The sequence below is a fragment of the Myxocyprinus asiaticus genome, chromosome 36, assembly GCF_019703515.2.
Source record: "Myxocyprinus asiaticus isolate MX2 ecotype Aquarium Trade chromosome 36, UBuf_Myxa_2, whole genome shotgun sequence".
In the NCBI taxonomy this organism is placed as follows: Eukaryota; Metazoa; Chordata; class Actinopteri; order Cypriniformes; family Catostomidae; genus Myxocyprinus; species Myxocyprinus asiaticus.
In genome coordinates, this window is record NC_059379.1 from 4037501 (window position 1) to 4056489 (window position 18989).

Here is an 18989-nt window from a genome sequence, read left to right on the forward strand (position 1 = left end):
ACTTGAAGTTGAACAGGAATGGGACTGATGGCTGTGGGTTTGTGCTTTAGTGTTAGAACATCATGATATCTTGCGGTGCGTCCTCCGTGGGTTTCTCCTGCTCTTTGCGTCGAGTGTGTGCGGTGTGGACGTACACAAAAACCACCAGGATGGCGATCAGGTTGGCGCAGATGTACGGTATCAGAAGGAAGAATCCCACATGCAGGTTGGTCTCCTCATTCTGCAACTTCACGTCTTTCTCTTTGGCAAGCACGAGCGCCTGGATCATCTGAAGTGGGTACACGTTCAGCACGTACAGGATCAGCGCAAGGGTTGCCACACATGCTGGACGAGGGAAAAGAGGGAACTCAGTTCACTATGAAATAGATATAGGCTATTATTGAAATGCCTGTGTGTGTGTTTTCTTACCACTGAGTCCACTGCATGCATAAAGCCCTACTGGTCCCATATAGGTCTCATACGGGTTACTGAAGCTGTTATACAGTGTGATCAGAATACTGCCTGCAGATCCCAAAAGAGCCACAGCCAACAGGGCAACTACCAGACAGTGCAGGATCACTGGGGCTTCACCATGTGTTTTTAGACGATTAAACACTAAGAACCAGAGAGTGAAAGAGAGAGAATAGGCTTATTGAGATGGACAAGGAAAACATGCAATACAACAATGTTGATATTAAATAAAATTGCATAATCTGTGACATATTCCAGCAACATAATTTGTCATGTGATTTTTATTTAATGGCAGCCCAAGTTTCTTAAAACTCCAAAGGTCACCAAAAGTTCATCATTTTCAACATGATAGCTATTTCAGTGGCTATTTCATTTCTTTACCTTTTATTGTGTTTTTTTGCTATTAAGATTGTATACACTGTCCCCAAAATGTATTTGAACACTGAAGCCACACATAGAAATGTCTGAATGTCATTGCACAAGATAACAAAATATCAAAACAAGTGGCATTTGCAAGCATATGATGCTAGAGCTGTTCTCAGAACTATGAGCCATTTTGCAATGACTTTTAATCAGCTGGTCTCAAAAGTGATTTTAAATCTTGTTTTTGAATTTTGTTAAAATGACACAATTCCAGTTGATGGAATCTTATTAAACTGAAATGCGTAAATCCTAAAAATAGGCAAAAATATCTATTTTTTGAGTGTATGTGTTGTCAGTTCTCCTCAGATTCACACAGGTGTCGTAGCAGAATAACCACACATGGGATGTCAGTATGTTGTTTTCAAGAGTTTCGATTACCTAGGATCGTACACATTATGCCAACTGACTTACCTACATGTGGCATCTATCTTCAAACCTTTGTGCATCGACTCCAGTGTGACTGTGTTTCCCTGTGCGGTGACTGGAAGACCCGGGTTCGTATGTTGCGTTAAAACCAGGAAGTAATTGCTTTTGCGTAATCAGTGATGAGCGATTCGGAGGTTGCATTTTACCCTCTAATATACAATTTTTACTCCACTGATGGTCAGGATGAAGTTTGGGTTGAGTGCATTCCCCTTCTCTGTATTACAGCCTGCACAGCTGAAAACAACTCACTTCATTACTCGCTTTTGGTGCCCTTCCGTGGACATTTCGCCAGAAAAATGGAGCTCACGTTCCCATATGCCTAACAACGCTTTCCGCTATGGCTACTGGGGGCAGTGTTTCGAATTTAGGTAGGCACAGACCGATTATAGATAAAGAAAGGTCAACCTACAGTTTCCAGTTTCACTGTGAGATTAGTCTAGTCATTCAGCAGATTAACTATGAACTTGTTCCAGAAATGTTTGACAACCAGAAAGTGCCTTTTGTTTTCCTTTTGAACAGTATATCTATTTTTTATCTTTTATAACCTGCAGTACAAACGTATTTTTCCGAAATGTTTTGCATGACAATGTGCCTGTACTAGCTTTTTTTTATTATAATTTTTTTTTAACTGCCACTTGATATGATATTTTGTTATCTAATGCAATGGCATTCAATTTTAATGCCATTGCATACACTTTTTTACTTTGCAAACAGGTCTTTTTTTTTTTTTGTGAAATGCCACTATTTTTCTAATGCAGTTTGGCTTTACGTGTCTAATTACTTTTCATGGCCACTGTATACATAATAAAAATGAAATCTACAATAAATTCAAAAATGCCAGTGTAATTTCCAGCATTCATTTTAATTTGTGTGAATTATCTAATACGATTCCTGATAGACCGTAGCGTGGATTCACAGTTTAAGATGTAAAATTGCATAATCCAGCGTGACAAAAATCTAAATTATTTTATTTGAAGCCAAACATGAGCTACTTACCTTCTACAGATTCTCCAAGTTTATCAAACCTTGGGCAGGAAATCTTTTCCTCAGTGCCATTAAAAAGAGTGATTTTGAGCTTGGCAGTCCCATTGAAAAAATCAGTGTTGGTGGGTGAGCAGCGGAGGGTGGATTCAGCCCAATATGTAGACATCCCGTAAGCCAAAACAGCCACACCGGCTGCACTTATAAAAGCACTTGACAAGAAATGCAGTAGTTTTTCTATGGACGGCATTGTTTCTGTATAATGAGTAGGTTCTTTGCTTAAAAGTTTTCCAATGTGTTTCCCACTCAAAATGTTCTTCAGCTTGTCACACAGAACAGCACATGTGATTACAAATGTTTGTGGCTGGGAACAGTGATGGATGAAGGGTTGGTAGGCGGTTGGGTAATAAATGATGCTGATATAAGTTGCACTTTGTCACTGATCTAAAGCCTGTCTCAGTTGTATCCCTGTAAAGGCAAAGGTTTGCAGCTGGATGGGGGAAACTGATCGCAGATGAGCTCATATAATGAAGCTCATCAAAAGGAGGGCAGTAAAGTCATAAAGCAATCATCTCTGCAGTCACAGACAGCTGCTCGTGTTTTCATGGCATTTATATTAGAGTTCAAAATATAAAAATGGGAGTGATGTGGGCTTGATTGGCAAGAAATCAGCCAGTAACAGCAGAGAGCTCTGGTTTTATTGTGTGATAAAGTTATACAATTTTTGAGCTTTACAGTAATTAAAATGACAGTAGCAGTTCTAATGTTCATATCTGGACTTACATTTTACTATAATAGTAAAGTCATCCAAACTTTGAACTATGACTATAAACAGAAGAATAGAAATTATGTAGTGACCAAAAATGTTAAACCAATCTGTAACACTACAGTAAAGTTAACATTTGTTAATGCTTGGATTGCCACCTTGGCCTTGGAAAATTCCTGGACACCTGATCAGTGACTGAAAAACATACTGCTGGCCATCGTACAAGAAAATAAAACATGTTGTTTATGATTTACTCCTTGTTTCATATGGAAATGATTGCATGTATAGCAAATAATTCAAGCAAACAATAACATCAATACAAAGCCTATTTTTAAGATACATCTTTAAATTTCATAACAAAATTCCATCAAAATGAAGCGTGTAATTTTTATCAAAATTAAAAAAATAAAACTTAAAATCTTTAGTTTTTTCATTTTATGGTGTTAAAGATTACTCAATTTGATGGAATTTTGTTATGAAATTGAAATATATTGAAATATTGAAAAATGTGTGTGTGTGTGTGTGTGTGTGTGTGTGTGTGTACAGGTTTAACATATTATTCACTTACTCTGTCCCTTTGCAGTTTTCTTGAGTTTATGGTTCACACTGAACATTTAAATGTTTTAAAATGTGTAAATATGTATGTATAAAGAATGAAGTTATGTATAAAGTTTAAAACAACCATTTGTACATTTTAAAAAGGAAATAAATTTACATTTGATTTTTTACTCAAAAAATACTTTAAAGATTAACAATACGCATTTCAAAATTTTCGTGTTTCAATTTCATAAATTTTTTTAATAAAACTGAGTTGAGAAATGTTTAACAAATTTAAGTAAAAAAACAAACAAAACTTCGATATTTTAAGTTTTACTAATTTAATTTAGTCAAAGATCACACAATTCAATAAGAAAATATGAAGTTGAAATGAGTAAATCTTAAAATATAGTCTTTTTATTTCTTGTTTTGATTGTTGGCCATAAACCTATGAGATCTTACAGTAAAAGGAATTTTATTTTTTATTTTGACATGTTTGTTTTACTTATGAATGGCTTTGATTCTCCTCCTTACATAGTGTGCTTATAAACAAGGGTTCATATGAGCATGTTATGATATAATAAGCCCATTGTCCAAAGGTGCCTTGAATTGTTCCTTTCAGGCTGAGTAGCCTGGCAGAAACAACTCGGAGTACTTTTCTCACATTGCGTGAAAATATTCAAATTCCAGGACATTTTTTGTCCCGGATTGAATTGAATTATTCCAGGACGGATAGCCAAAAGCTGGGACTATCCTGGAAAATCCTGGAGGGGTGGCCCTAGTTAATGCATTAGGTATCATGAACTAACCATGGACAATATTTTTGTACAGCATAATGAGCATATATCAATCTTTGTTAATGTTAATAAAAAAATGCAATGGTTTATTGTTAGTTCATGTTATACAATATGCATAAACTATTGTTGACATATACAACTTTTCATTAAAAATGTATTAATTAACATTTAGCAACATAATACGTGCTGTAAAAGTACTGTTCATTGTTTGTTCGTGTTAAGAAATGTTGTTCTATGATGTTAACAGATACAACCTTATTGTAAAGAGTTACCAACAAATCAAAACTATCTGATATGATAACTTCTTCAAAGTAGATACCCTTTGCCATGTTTGCTGCGATTTGAATTTATAATCTATAATTGGCAACATAGACATCAGCAACCTTAACATAGGTCAAGGAATGTTTTTAATTACATAAATGTTGGTGTGAATTTGCTGGATACTATATTTAGATTTGCTTTCATGCTTCATAAGAAAGTACAAAGTCCATTCTGCAGTGATACCATATCACCATGGAGATTGCACATACACTACCAGAGGTAATTATGAAACAGTGTTGTAAAGTGTTACCAGACCAGACAGCGTATGGATAGCAGATAGATAGGCCTATACATGAATATTTAAAATACTTCTGGAGCCACATGTGTAACACAACTCAAACGACCTAAGATGAATAAAAATAGAATGAAATATAAAATAAAATAAACATGAAAAATTCCTCATTACACTTTTTAACAGCAGATAGCGCCTGTTGCTTTTCAATCAAACTGATAAGTTCAGTCTTGTTCCTGATGTTTCTTCTGCGAGTTATTTTGTTGTTCGTGAGCTGTTCTTGCTGACAACACTTTAATTGCATTTAATATACAGGAAAGGTTCTGTTTAATGCCTGTGGTGGACAGATGTTGTAAACTTATAGAAAGAGAATAAATGGATAGAATCATTATTAGCATAAATAAGAAAGTGTAGAAATGGGTGGTGTTGAGTGGCCCGAAAGTTGTTTTTAATTGGTCTGTTACGTTGAGTCTAAAAAATAATTCTTCTATTTTAGCTGTGTAGTTATTCAATGACTATTAAACCCTCTGAATGTCATTGTTAAGAGGTATATTATTGTCCAGAACGCTTCTAAAGCAGCACACGTTCGGTATTAGTCACTTGGTAACTGTTACTTTTCTCAGCGCTGCTCCAGATGGACTTTTAGAATTGTGAATCATTTCAAAGAGACTTCTGGGTCAGGTTTCGGTTTTTATATCAAACGTAAATCCTTGAAATAAATATAGATTTAAAAGATTATACTTTTTCACAGTACAAATGTCTTCAACAAGACAAAATCGTCCTGAGATGTGAATGTTATTCAATGGTGTGTACGACTTTAAGAGCCACCGAGCGCCCCTAGAGGAATATAACTGTATGTGTCATAGGAAGCCGTAACTGTTGTGATGGAGAAGCATTTGGCGATCACGCTCATCCGTATCATTTCAGAAATGGTCGCCAGGCGGCTCCCAGCCCACGGAGAGCCACGGAGAGCCCCGGAGAACCGGGCAAGCCACTGACAGAGTAATTTTGCAGATCAACACAAATTCTCCTCCTTCCTCTAGTAGCAGTGATCAGTTCTCAGCTCTCACTACCCAAGCCGCACATACTGCGCTCGCGGATAATAAACCTCCTTGTGCCAGGACAACTGCGATTGTTTTGGAGTTTACGGTAAGGAGATGCTCATTACTGCATTTAATATAAATCATAAGGTTTTTCAAGGCTTTTAACACCAGTATTAAATCTCGCACATGTGCAGGAATGTGTTGTTTTCAATGCGTAAATGAGCTGATCCTTGCGCTCCCGGTGCGCTTTACACACCCGAGTATACTCTTATAAAGGAAATGCTTTGTGGTTTTGCTTTCTCTAACGGTTTCTGTCCATTCTCAAAACATTATTTGCATGCCAGGAACATATGGCTCATAATGAACATGAGGTGTCTTGATGTGTTCGTAACCTGGAGTGACTTTTGGATCTTTAGGTTTTCGCGTAATATGGGTTAGTGGAGCGAGCGTTAGGCTGAGAATGAGATGGGATTGTTAGGGAAGGCTGGAAATCTCTGTTCAGTTTTATTCCTGCTGGAGGAGAGGAATGTCAATGCATGCGTAGGTGTGTTTGACATCAGAGTCAGAATCAGAGCTACAAAATTAGTACTCAGGGTTGGAGAGGAAATCAGATCCAGATCCAGAATTAAAGACCAACAGAACCAGAATCAGGGCTATTAGCAGAACTGACACCAGAACTAAAACCAAACTAGACCAAGAACCAAAATCAGAACTAGAAACAGAAATGAGACCTAGAACCATGGCTAGAGAGAGATGTAGACCCAAACAAACCGTTCCCTTATTTTGGTAGTATGGTAGTACATTGTCTGCTCATGAATCACTTACATTTATATCAGTCATTTGTTGGTTAGTCATATACAAAATGTTGCTGGTAGTAACTGTAAATGTGTTAGTCATAAATGAGATATGGGCAGCCACCCTAGGGCTCACCCAGGGTGAGATGGGGCCTGCAATGGTTGACCAAAAGGAACCATAAAATGACCGTGGGCCAGAGAGGTGATAAAAAACGACCAAGGCCCCCCAGGGAGGGGGCCCGAGAGATACTTTGCACCGGGGCCTGCAAGATCCAAGTTACACCACTGAATGAGTGCATGCTTTTTTTGGGTGGGGCGGGTTAGAATTGGTTTTAGATGAGGTTTGAAGGGCATCTTGTCAATAAGGAGGACCAGTGTAATAGAGTTTCGGACCAGTTGACGGAACTGTCACTTGCCCAGTTGGGCCGGTAATGTGTCGTTAAGACATCTTACCTTTGTTGTGTTTTTATGCCTTGCAAATGTAAACATTTGGTTTTGAGTGATTTATCAATTGTTGTGAATTTTGCTGATTTAAATATTTCACAGAGGGAACACTATCAACCTGGCTGAATAGATGAGGTTTTGAAATTGCAAAAAATGACTTGTGAAAGTCTAGGAAGCATTAAACATATCAGTTATGTTTTGCACCAAGGTTATTTCCATGGTGTTATAGTCACAGTATATAACATCCAGCTACTGTATAACTGCAAATTATAATTTTAATAAATTATTATTATTATTTATTTATTTTGTGGTGCAAGTGAATTTTAAACTCCTGGTCTGATCGGGCCCTGCACAGTTGCACAAAGTTGCATTTTGCTAAACTTGCAATTTGATATGCTGTTCTTTTGCATGGTTAATACTGTACTGTACTATAGAGGTGTTTTAGTAGTACTCCATAAAACAGAAGTCTACTACCTTAAAATCTTTGGGACAAACATACAAAGATTGCCCCATAGACATCCACTGTAATAGTATTTCTTCCAATATGATATTTCTTTCTTTTTGTAACCTGAGGGACGAGTCAAAATGATTTTCAGTATCAACAGCATGACAGATTCTGTCCACAGAATTTAGTCAACAAAATTGCAAAACATTTTAATCTTATAATGTGACTTATCTTTGTTCAATAAAACAAACTTGATTGTTTGGTGGAACTTGATTTTATCTATGAGGAATTGATTGGATTGTGAAAAGTGGTCTTTATGTGACTGGTGGATGAAGGGGAGGAGCTGAAATATAAGAGCTCTTGGTGGGGACGGCATTTATATGGAAATTAAGGATTCCAGTTCCAATTTTGATTCCTTAACGGTTCCATTAATGTTTGAGGAAGAAATACTTGGAAATAAGAAGTGCAATTTTTATTGGATTTACTGCCCTCAGTCACAATTGTTACCAAATGAGCCAAAAGAACCAGCTCATAAGAGTCATTAGTTCAAGAATCAGACTACAATGGTCGCACTGGATGTTTCACGCTGTAGCTTCAAAAGAACCGACTCCTATGAGTCATTCGTTCGGGAATTGGATTACACTGTTTGTTTCGCGCAGTAAATTCAAAAGAACAAGCTCATATGAGTCATTTGTTCGGGAACTGGACTACACTGGTCACGCTGTATGTTTATAGCATTAAAAGAACCAGCTCAGATGAGTCATTTGTTCGGGAATTGGGCTACACTGGTCGCGCTGTATGTTTCATGCTGTGGATTCAGAAAAACTGACTCAAAAGAGTCATTTGTTTGGGAACCTTGCTACACTGGTTGCACTGTACATTTCGCGCTGTAGATTCAAAAGAACCAGCTCATAAGAGTCATTCATCCATGAATCGAACTACACTGGTCATGCTGTATGTTTTGCGCTTTAGATTCAAAAGAACCGATTGATAAGAGTCATTAGTTCGGGACTCGGACTGCACTGGTCATGCTGTATGTTGAGGAGTTAAAAAAATAAAAATAAAAATAAAATCTGAATCAGAACTGGTACTTGGTTCCCAAGTTCCCAACCCTTGAGCTTGGTGACATCAGCTAAAATGTTAAGTAATTTCAGAGGCAGAGCAAGTTATAATGTTTGATGAAAGATCAGGAAGACAACAATTTTTTTTTCTTTGAAATATTGTGCACTGATGAATTATTTCAAAGAATGTGAACCAGGAATATGTATTATTTTGACTTCACGTTGACGTTTTAACTTAAAAGTATTTAATTTATTTCCGTTTAATTTATTCAGATTTCACTTTGAATGATGATCTACATGGAACTTCTTTCTGAATCTATGTTCACTTCGTTACTTTGTGTAAAATAACTGTGCATGGGCATTTACAAAGATGCTCCCAGAATCCATTTTTGGAATCTTGTGAGTGTTTGTGTCTGTGTAGCTCCATGTTCACTAGATTCCTGCTGTGTTGCATGTTCTCATAGGTGTTACTGCATTTAACCTTGTCTTTGAAGTATTTTTTATGTTTTTGCTTGTGGGTAACAGAGGGAGCTAATTGTTTCAAAGCTGTTGCAGCTTAACGATTGAAACCACTTTTTGTTGGGAGCTTGTTAGAGCTGTCAGGGTTACAACAAAGGCCTGGTGCTTTGTGGAAAGTGTGCACAGCAAGGAATGAGAAGAAAAACAGGCTCATTAGCAGTACTGAGGTTTGTTTGCATCCGTAAGCTGCATGGCATGTGTTTAAGTGAACAGGAATCAGGGGCCTGTGGGTGTTACGCATGAGGCTTCTTGCACACCAATATCTTATTTAATAGTTTATTTACTCAGTGCATAAACCATCTAACCATTTTACTGCAGTATAATCTGAGCATAGCAACTGAGCCGTTTATGGCAGCATCTCCAATCTGAGATTTGCCCAGAGTTTGATTGTTCTAAATGGTTTGTGTCCTGAAGCCCATAAAGCAGATCCAGGCCATTGTTTAGTCATGTGTTCATCAGAGCTTTACTGGAACTTTTGGCTATTCTTGCATGTTCAAACGCAGGAAATTAGAGAGACAGACGGGCAACTTCCTGTCAGGAAAACCAGAACCTCTTCGTAATTTCTCTATGCTTTGTCTGTCTCTTCCACATGGCATGCTGTCTCTCTCACACTTTCTCACCTTTTCATCCTCTCTGTTGCTCCATCATCCTGTCATTTGGCTTTGATTATTTAAAATGGTACAAAAATAAGTTGTGATCTCTATGCTTCCAGTGCTGTAATGAATTTACAAGTAGACTTAACACTGTGTGTTTGACAGGGTGTGGAAGCATCTGGTGAACGGCCCCCAGGTTGCGTTCAACACATGGTTTCCTCCAGAAATCTTGTTAGTCATCTGTGCAAACACAACCTTATGGCTGTACCTGCCGCATGTGTGTGTTTACTCCAAACCCTCGACTAGTCTGGAGATAACATGCACACTCGCATCTATGGATGCACGGTGAACCTGAGAACACATGTGGATTCTTGGAATATCTGAGCTGTTGAATCAGCCGTGATCTAAGCGGTTAGTCGGTCACTGTGTAAATGTCGCTAAAGCAACGCGAAAAAGCATTGCTGAGTGGATTGTTTTTGTTTTTCTACTGTTATGACGGGAGCTTGCAGCGTGTTGTCCGAAGTCTATGAGAAGGTTGTGTGTTTGGCTGTAAAAGCATGACATCTTAAAGCAACCTGTGAGCAATAAAATGTTCTTCTTTCATGGCGCAGTTAAATGTGGTGACCATGTTATGACCCATTTAAATGTTATTTAAAGGTCAAGTGTGTAATTGTTTAGTTTTAATGTGCAGAGACAACTGTAAGTAAGCCAGTTGTAGGTAAAGGAACCCTGATTGAAAACAGTCATGACTCATTGAGCCCATTTACATGCACACCAATACGTTGATTAATCCCAAAAATCAGCTTTTTTTGAAAATCAGACAAAGCAAGAAATCCACGTTTTCGATACATTTGAAATAATCGCGTTATTCTCTGCTTTTGACATCAGACCGTGAAGAGGCATGCGCTCAACACACGCATACATTGGAAAACCTGGTAAGAACACCAGTTAAGGTGTTTACATGCCACGTGAAATCGGCGTAATGGGCAATCTACACGTGTCAGTTAGTTTATTCTTACGCGTTTATGACTTAACCGATAAAGGAACGCCGTTTGTTGCATTTACCTGACCACACGCGTTGTCGGCTTATTAAGCATAATCGGTGTAAGAATGTGCATTTAAACGCGCTAATAGTTGACTCAAAGAAAGTGTATGTAGCTATAAAGTCCGATTATTTTCCCAGATTATTTGGTCTAGGAAGATTCTGATGAGAAATAATTTGGTTCATGTTGAAATCTCATGACTTTTGATTGCAGACTATATGGTGATATTTTGGTGACTTAATAAAGTTTTATTTATGTTTAATTTAAGCATCAACTTGTTTTTCCTGAACATTTGTCCTAAAGGCGCGGTCACACATACCTTCTCACAGCTAAATTCCATGGGCGAAAATGGTGTGGGTGGACGCTGAGCACGTGAAACCAGCAAAAACAGAATTGTCAAACAGCCTTTTTTAATGTTGCACTTTATACTCAGTGAGACTTAAGTTAAAAAGAGTTCAGTTAAAAACTCAAAGCTACAATGATATCCTTGTCCATTGTGAATATTCAGCTCTTTACGAAGCACCGCCCACAGAGAGTTCACCACCAAACCAAGCAACTTCCTATTGGTCAACGCGGCGACTTCACATGTCAAAGCTCACCAAACTTGAGCTTGAGGCAAAATCAGCGCAAGGAAATTCTTCGCCACCGGAAGTCCATCGCGTAAAGTTTACGATCACGCGGATTCCCATTGAGATGATTTCGTTGTGCAGAGGTATGTGTGACCGAGCCTTAAAGGGATAGTTCACCCAAAAATGAAAATTCTCATCATTTACTCACCCTCATGCCATCCCAGATGTGTATGAATTTCTTTCTTCAGCAGAACACAAAGGAAGATTTTTAGAAGAATATTTCAGCTCTGTAGGTCCATACAATACAAGTGAATGGTGACCAAAATTTTTAAGCTTCAAAAAGCACGGCAGCATAAAAGTTATCCATACGACTCCAGTGGTTTAATCCATATCTTCAGAAGTGATTAAGTGTGGGTGAGAAACGGATCCATATTTAAGTCCTTTTTTTGCTTGAAATTCTTCTCCCTGCCCATTAGGGGGCAATATGCATGAAGAATGTGAATCACCAAAAACACAAGAAGAATAATGTGAAAGTGATCTGTTTCTCATCAACACCTATCATACCACTTCTGAAGACATTGATTTAACCACTGGAGTCATATGGATTACTTTTATGCTGACTCATGTAATTTTTGGAGCTTACAAATTTTGGCGCCCATTCACTTGCATTTTATGGACCAAAAGAGCTGAAAAATCTTCATTTGAGTTCAGCAGATGAAAGAAAGGCATACACATCTGGGATGGCATAAGGGTGAGTAAATGATGAGAGAATTTTCATTTTTGGGTGAACTATCCCTTTAAGAAGAAATAAAAATAGACAAATTAAGACGTGCAACAAAAGTAAAGAGGCAAAACAATTGGTCTTGTAAATTTCTTTTTTCTTCTGAAAGAAGAAGAAGAATAAAATAATTTGGTCTTGGACAGTTTTGAAAAATTTGATGAGAAATGTTGGAAACTTTGGAAATTTTGGTTACTTTTGGTGAGATTTTGCTGACTTAATGGAGTGTCATTTATGATTCATACATGAAGTTTCTAATGTTTCATTAAAGTATCAACATGCAGAAATAAAAATAGCTATGTTTGAGACAATTATTGACAATTATTTGAGACATTTTGAAAAATTCGATGAGAAACGTTTGATTTCATATTTGAAATGCAAAATGCAAAATTTGAAACATTGTTAAGATCCCTTCTGAAAGTCGGAAACAATGAAGACACGTGAGAAAACTGAGAACTATTTTTATCAGGAGAAACAATCTGAGAAAGGTAAGACTTAATCTGCTCTCCTTTTCATCTAATTTCTATCTAGGAGAAACAATTTAGATATTGACAGTATTTTATTTGTGATTCTTTCCTACTGGCTTTTAAACCAGCTGGATTATGACGGAATGGACAGGAAGGAGATCTGGAATGAATTTGAGCTGACAGGGTAAGAGCTGATGATGTCATGCCATAACCGCCTGCCCAGAAATATTAAGGGCAGTATGGATTTCCAGTACATGCCTTCAACCATCCACTTTTTCTTATTCAGTTACTTTGTGCACCACAACAAAAAAGTTTGAGTTGATTGTAGGGCTCTTAACATCTGAGCATGACCTGAAAATGGATCCTGTATCAGTCATGTGTTTTTCTGTTGTTTTTCGAGGCGGCACCTTCAGGATTTAATGTCTTGATGAATCTGAGGAGGAATCAACACAGCCGTCCTGACCTCCCTTTGAAACCAGAGAGACAGACAGAGCGAGAGAGATAGTTAGAAAGAGAGCTGCAGGCTTGTTCACCTTTGAAATGTGATCGCAGGATGATCTCAGTTCTCTCAAGAGGCTTCTACTTTATCTGTGTGTCTGTGTCCAACCTGGTCTCATAGAATCACGTTACTATACCTACATCTTTGCAAAATGACTTTTACAGCTTTTTTGAAAATTATACATTTGCACAGTCGACACCCAAGCCAAAAGTGTCATAGAAGCACCACAAAATGATGTGGTTGCTTCAGCAATTTCATTTTTCATCACATTTGCTTATGACATGGGTTAGGTTTAGGTTTAAAGTTTAGGGTAGGGAGGTCAGTTTTGTTGATTTAAAACTCGATAGAGCATTAACCTTAGCCTGTTTGGGAGAATATATATATATATATATATATATATATATATATATATATATATATACACACAGTCATGGGAAAAAGAAAGTACACCCTCCTTGAATTCTATAGTTTTACATAACAGGACATAATAAAAATCATCTGGTCCTTAGCAGGTCTTAAAATTAGGTAAATATGACCTCAGATAAACAACACATGACATATTACACTGTGTCATGATTTATTTAACAAAAATAAAGCCAAAATGGAGAATCCATGTGTGAAAAACTAAGTACACCTTTACTGCTTCCATAGGAATTAAGAGGCTAAGTAGTAGCCAGGTGCTGCTAATCAAATGCCTTTGATTAATTGATCACCAGCAAGTGTGACCACCTCTATAAAAGCTGAAGTTTTAGCAGTTTCCTGGTCTGGAGCATTCAGGTGTGTGTTAACACAATGCCAAGGAGGAAAGCAATTGTTGCTGCCCATCAATCTGGGAAGGGTTATAAGGCCATTTGCAAACAATTTAAAGTCCATCATTCTACAGTGAGAAAGATTATTCACAAGTGGAAAACATTAAAGACAGTTTCCAATCTTCCCAGGAGTGGATGTCCCAGCAAATTGACCCCAAGGTCAGACCGTGCAATGCTCAGAGAAACTGAAAAAAACCCAAGAGTTACATCTCAGACTCTACAGGCCTCAGTTAGCATGTTAAATGTTAAAGTTCACGACAGTACAAGACTGAAAAAGACTGAACAAGTATGGTTTGTTTGGAAGGGTTTCCAGGGTTGCCTCTTCTCTCTAAAAAGAACATGGCAGCACTGCTTAGGTGTGCTAAGTTGCATCTGAACAAACCACAAGACTTCTGGAACCATGTACTTTGGACAGACAAGACAAAAGTGGAGATGTTTGGCCATAATGCACAACGCCACGTTTGGGGAAAACCAAACACAGCATATCAGCACAAACACCTCATATCCACTGTCAAGCACGGTGGTGGAGGTGTGATGATTTGGGCTTGTTTTGCAACCACAGGACCTGGGCACTTTGCAGTCATTGAGTCGACCATGAACTCCTCTGTATACCAAAGTATTCTAGAGTCAAATGTGAGGCCATCTGTCTGACAGCTAAAACTTGGCCGAAATTGGGTCACGCAACAGGACAATGATCCCAAGCACACCAGCAAATCTACAACAGAATGGCTGAAAAAGAAAAGAATCAAGGTGTTGCAATGACCCAGTCAAAGTCCAGACCTCAACCCCATTGAAATGCTGTAGTGGGACCTCAGGAGAGCTGTGCATAAACAAATGTCTGCAAACCTCTGAAATGAAGCAACGTTGTAAAGAAGAGTGGGCCAGAATTCCACCACAATGATGTGAGAGACTGATAAAGTCATACAGAGAATGATTACTTGAAGTTATTGCTGCTAAAGGTCATTCTACAAGCTATTGAATCATAAGGTGTACTTAGTTTTTCCACACATGGCTTTTCCATTTTGGCTTTATTTTTGTTAAATAAATCATGACATGGTGTAATATGTCATGTGTTGTTGTTCATCTGAAGTTATATTTACCTAAGACCTGCTAAGGACCAGATGATTTTTATTATGTCCTGATACATAAAACCATAGAATTTAAGGAGTGTTCTTTCTTTTCCCATGACTGTGTATGTGTGTATATATATATATATTAGGGGTGTAACGGTACACAGAAGTCACTGTTCGGTACGTACCTCGGTTTTGGGGTCACGGTTCGATACGAGTTCGGTACAACAGGAAAAAGCAACAAATCCCAAATGCTAGGTTTCTTTTCATTTATTTTGAACAGACAGTAGTGCAAATTACAGTTTGTTCCACCTAGTGGCATTTAGTCCCCCCTGAGGTAGTTGGTACAGTACAGCCTCCTTTAGTGTATTAAGCACTAGCGGTAAACAGAATGCACTCTTGCATGGGCCATATTTTTTTTTTTGTAGGGTTGATAAAAAACAAAAGGTATTTGGTCACAATCAGCTACAAAACTGAAAAGCATCTCTTGTTTTATAAAAGTACAAAATAAATAGAATAATGAAAAATAAACTTGTTCATTAGAAGTCATTCTTGTTTTGGGTTGGTGCATAGATGGTCTCTTCTTCTTCTGCTCTTTTTCCTGTTGTGGCGGTTAGCAAACAATGTTACATTACCGCACGCGCCCCTTCTGGATTGGAGTGGATCGCCTGTTACTGACTCAGATGAATTTTTCATCTGACTGCATGCACCGAACCGTGACGTCAGTACCGTGACGGTTCAGTACGAATACATGCACCGTTACACCCCTAATATATATATATATATATATATATATATATATATATATATATATATATATATATATACACAGTATTGGCTAATTTGCATTTACTGCTGGCTAAACATATTTGCGTCTGAGTGTGAACTATTTGGAAGAAAGACTGTGTGTGTGTGTGTGAGAGTGAGTGTAGGGTGGAGTGCACTATGTCATCTTTTTGGTTATGTTTTTCTATGTATCTGAACTGAAAGCAAATGTTGCACACCCCTCCCAGATATACTGATATTTCTGTGTTCACAACCACACTTCTACCCTTCTTTATAGGACACACACACACAGAGTCCAAGAGATTCTAAAATGATAACAGAATGTAGTGCAGCTGTGATCAAGATGTTTAAATTAAGCTTTTAAACATGTTAAAAATGTGTATTTGTAAATGTAATCTTTATAGAATGAATGGTTCCAGCTCTAGTTTTGGATTGGATGAGTAACGCACAATAAGGCAACAATAAAATAGCCCATAAACGTACAACTGACTACACATAAACTGAATTCCAAAATAATGCAGCAAGTCTATAGGTCTACAATATCACCTTCAGTTAATGTAGAGGCACTTTCCAAATAAAGTCCAAAATAGGGCTTTAATTCTTTTTCAGTAACAAACAATGAAGGACGTGCTTAACCTTCAGAAAATGTTGTTTGTACACCTCATGATCTCAAACATTAGTCAAAAATATTATATGAGGTGTATGTTTTTAAGTTTGCAATTTTTGTATCACTTTTACCCAGTTTAAACCCCTAATTTGAGTGATTTCTTTATTTTCTAGCAGTAAACATTAAATACACATAATTAATAAATTACATTTATTTTTGCAACCCTGGTACCCTGTTATGTCTGAAAACTGTTTAAGCCCGTAATTTGTGTGATTTATTTATTTAAAAAACCACCGCAGGGCATGCATTACTGTGATTTTACCATGGTTATGGCAGTTCTCAATGTCTGTTAATCCCCACGAATGCATATATTTAATCTTCACTTTTTCCTTTATATCTCTTGTAAATTCTCCAGGAAAGAATTACTGTTCTTTTATGATGAGCCGTTTTGATCCAGAGTCTTTGATTTGTCGCTGTCAATAAATTCTGGATTAATCTGCTCATGTTGCTGATTCTGTTAGAGAAATCGTCCGCCCGCTCTGCCTCCAAGCCATAAAGTCGGCATTATATCAGCATTTCCTATTATAAATCATTCACATGTGGAATATTTCTATGTCATACTTGGATGTGATTTCATTGCACTTTAACATCTAGCCATACATTAATGCTGTATGTGCTGGATATGGATTTTAAAGTCGATGTTCTGTTTTTCCCAGGCTTAAAAAGCCACAACTTAAATTAGAGAATGCTTTGTCTTCTTTAAGATTAATCATGTTCATCAAAGTTAATTTCCTCACCCTCGGTGGTCCTTCAAAAATTGCTAGGCAAAAAAATACTTAATTGTTAACAAAAATCGTGGAAAAGCTTGGCAGGCGATAGAGCAAAAATCAACAATGACGACGATGCACTATAAAAGACTTATAAAAGACTATAAGACTTTGTCAGTGAATGCAAGTTTTTGAAAGTTCAAATTCAAAATGTATTGTTTATCTGTGTGTGTACATCCAGTTAAGTCATTTCCTGATGGTGAAACACTTATGATATAGTTATTCATAGTATTTTTACATGTTTGACAGGCACATTTTGATTATTGATGCATAAATAAGGACTTTTGCAAAATGCATTGTTCCAGCTGTAACAGTTTTATTTTGCTCAAACAAGTTTATGTAGTTCAGATTACGGTATTCACATGCAATAAACAGCCATTGTTGAATGTAAATGATTTTCATTGCTGTAACTGCCACCAGTGTTTACGTGATATAGCTAATTCCATGAAGTGGTTTCAGTCTCAATTTAGATGTCGATATAGCAATAATATCAGATTATCATAAACTGTAAATTGAGTGTATTACTCCTTGATATGGCTGGCAATTATTTGGCAATTATTAAAGGAATAGTTCATCACAAAATGAAAATTCTGTCATTTAAACGTTCTCTCTCGTGACGTTCAAAACCCATTTTAATTTGATCTTCACTCCAAAAAAATTTTCTCCTATTTTTAAGATTAATGCATTTAAATTTTATAAAAAAATAATTAATCAAATTTGAGTAATATTTAACTAAATGAAATTAATACAACTTAAATATATTTAATTGTAATTGTAATAATAATAAAAATAATAAATAGTTGTATTAATTTAATTTAGTTAAAGATTACTTAATTCAATTTGATGTTGTGAAATTAAAATGCATAAATCTTTAAAATAGGCTAAAATATTTTTTGAATGTTCTGTGGAATAGCATTTTTGAAGAAAATCCTGACCACTGTTTAAAACGACTTGATTTTGGTCAAGTTATCAAATGGCTTCTGAAGAAACAGAATATAGTGCACAAGTCATTTGTAGCACTTTTTAAAAACCCAAAACAGTTATGAAAGTGGTCCTTCGTTTAAAAAAGTTGCCACAGATGACAAGATGCTCAGAGTGACAGCAGTTCTCCTGTGCATTTTATTCCAGTCTTCTGGGTCTGAAATGATAAAACACGTGCTGTTCTTCTTTTAGAGGCATCGGGTTGTATGCGCCACCATGGATTTAGCGTGTTATCACACGGGCACTAAGCTTGTGAACCGCTGTAGCTTTCAGAGCGATACAAAGAGGTTTTGTTCTAGAGCATTGAGGGGTATGCTCAACAAGGTCTTTGCGAAGACTTCAGTTTTGTTTGACTGCATGTTCTGAATTTGTTCAGCCAGTTGAAGAGAGAGACATGCCATGTACCCTTAATACTTCTAGATCGGTACAGCTGCCCTAAGGCTGTTTTAATGTGATGTATTACACTGACTGTGTTCAGATGTACTCTAATAACTCACAGTTCAAAGGACAGCTTTTTCAGCATTTCACCCTGTCAATAGCACTAAAAGTTGAGAGGCCGCCTTGTCTCAAGGCGAGCATAACACATCACACACTGAGAACCGAGCGTGACTGCTGTGTGCATTTTTCATTTCCCTTTTTCATTTGTAACAAGTAGCACCTAATAAACAATTTAAATAAATAAAAAAAAGAACATTGACAGCTGGCCTTAGTTGAGAAATTT

At 37.1% G+C, this 18989-nt stretch overlaps 2 protein-coding genes across 2 annotated transcripts in view; one reads left to right on the plus strand and one right to left on the minus strand.

Moving 5' to 3' along the window:
- Positions 1–52: 52 nt before the first annotated feature.
- LOC127427352 (clarin-3-like) lies at positions 53–2530 on the minus strand. Its single transcript, XM_051674917.1, has 3 exons — positions 2296–2530; positions 409–594; positions 53–324 (listed from the first exon to the last, which is right to left on the minus strand). Exons 1-3 carry the CDS (start codon positions 2528–2530, stop codon positions 53–55), a joined length of 693 nt encoding a protein of 230 aa, XP_051530877.1.
- Positions 2531–5972: 3442 nt separating this feature from the next.
- Positions 5973–18989, plus strand: part of LOC127427341 (receptor-type tyrosine-protein phosphatase epsilon-like) — a 101816-nt gene continuing 88799 nt past the window's right edge. The window contains exon 1 of the mRNA XM_051674899.1: positions 5973–6082. The gene's annotated coding sequence lies outside the window, so the exon portion shown is untranslated. The remainder of the gene's footprint in view (positions 6083–18989) is intronic.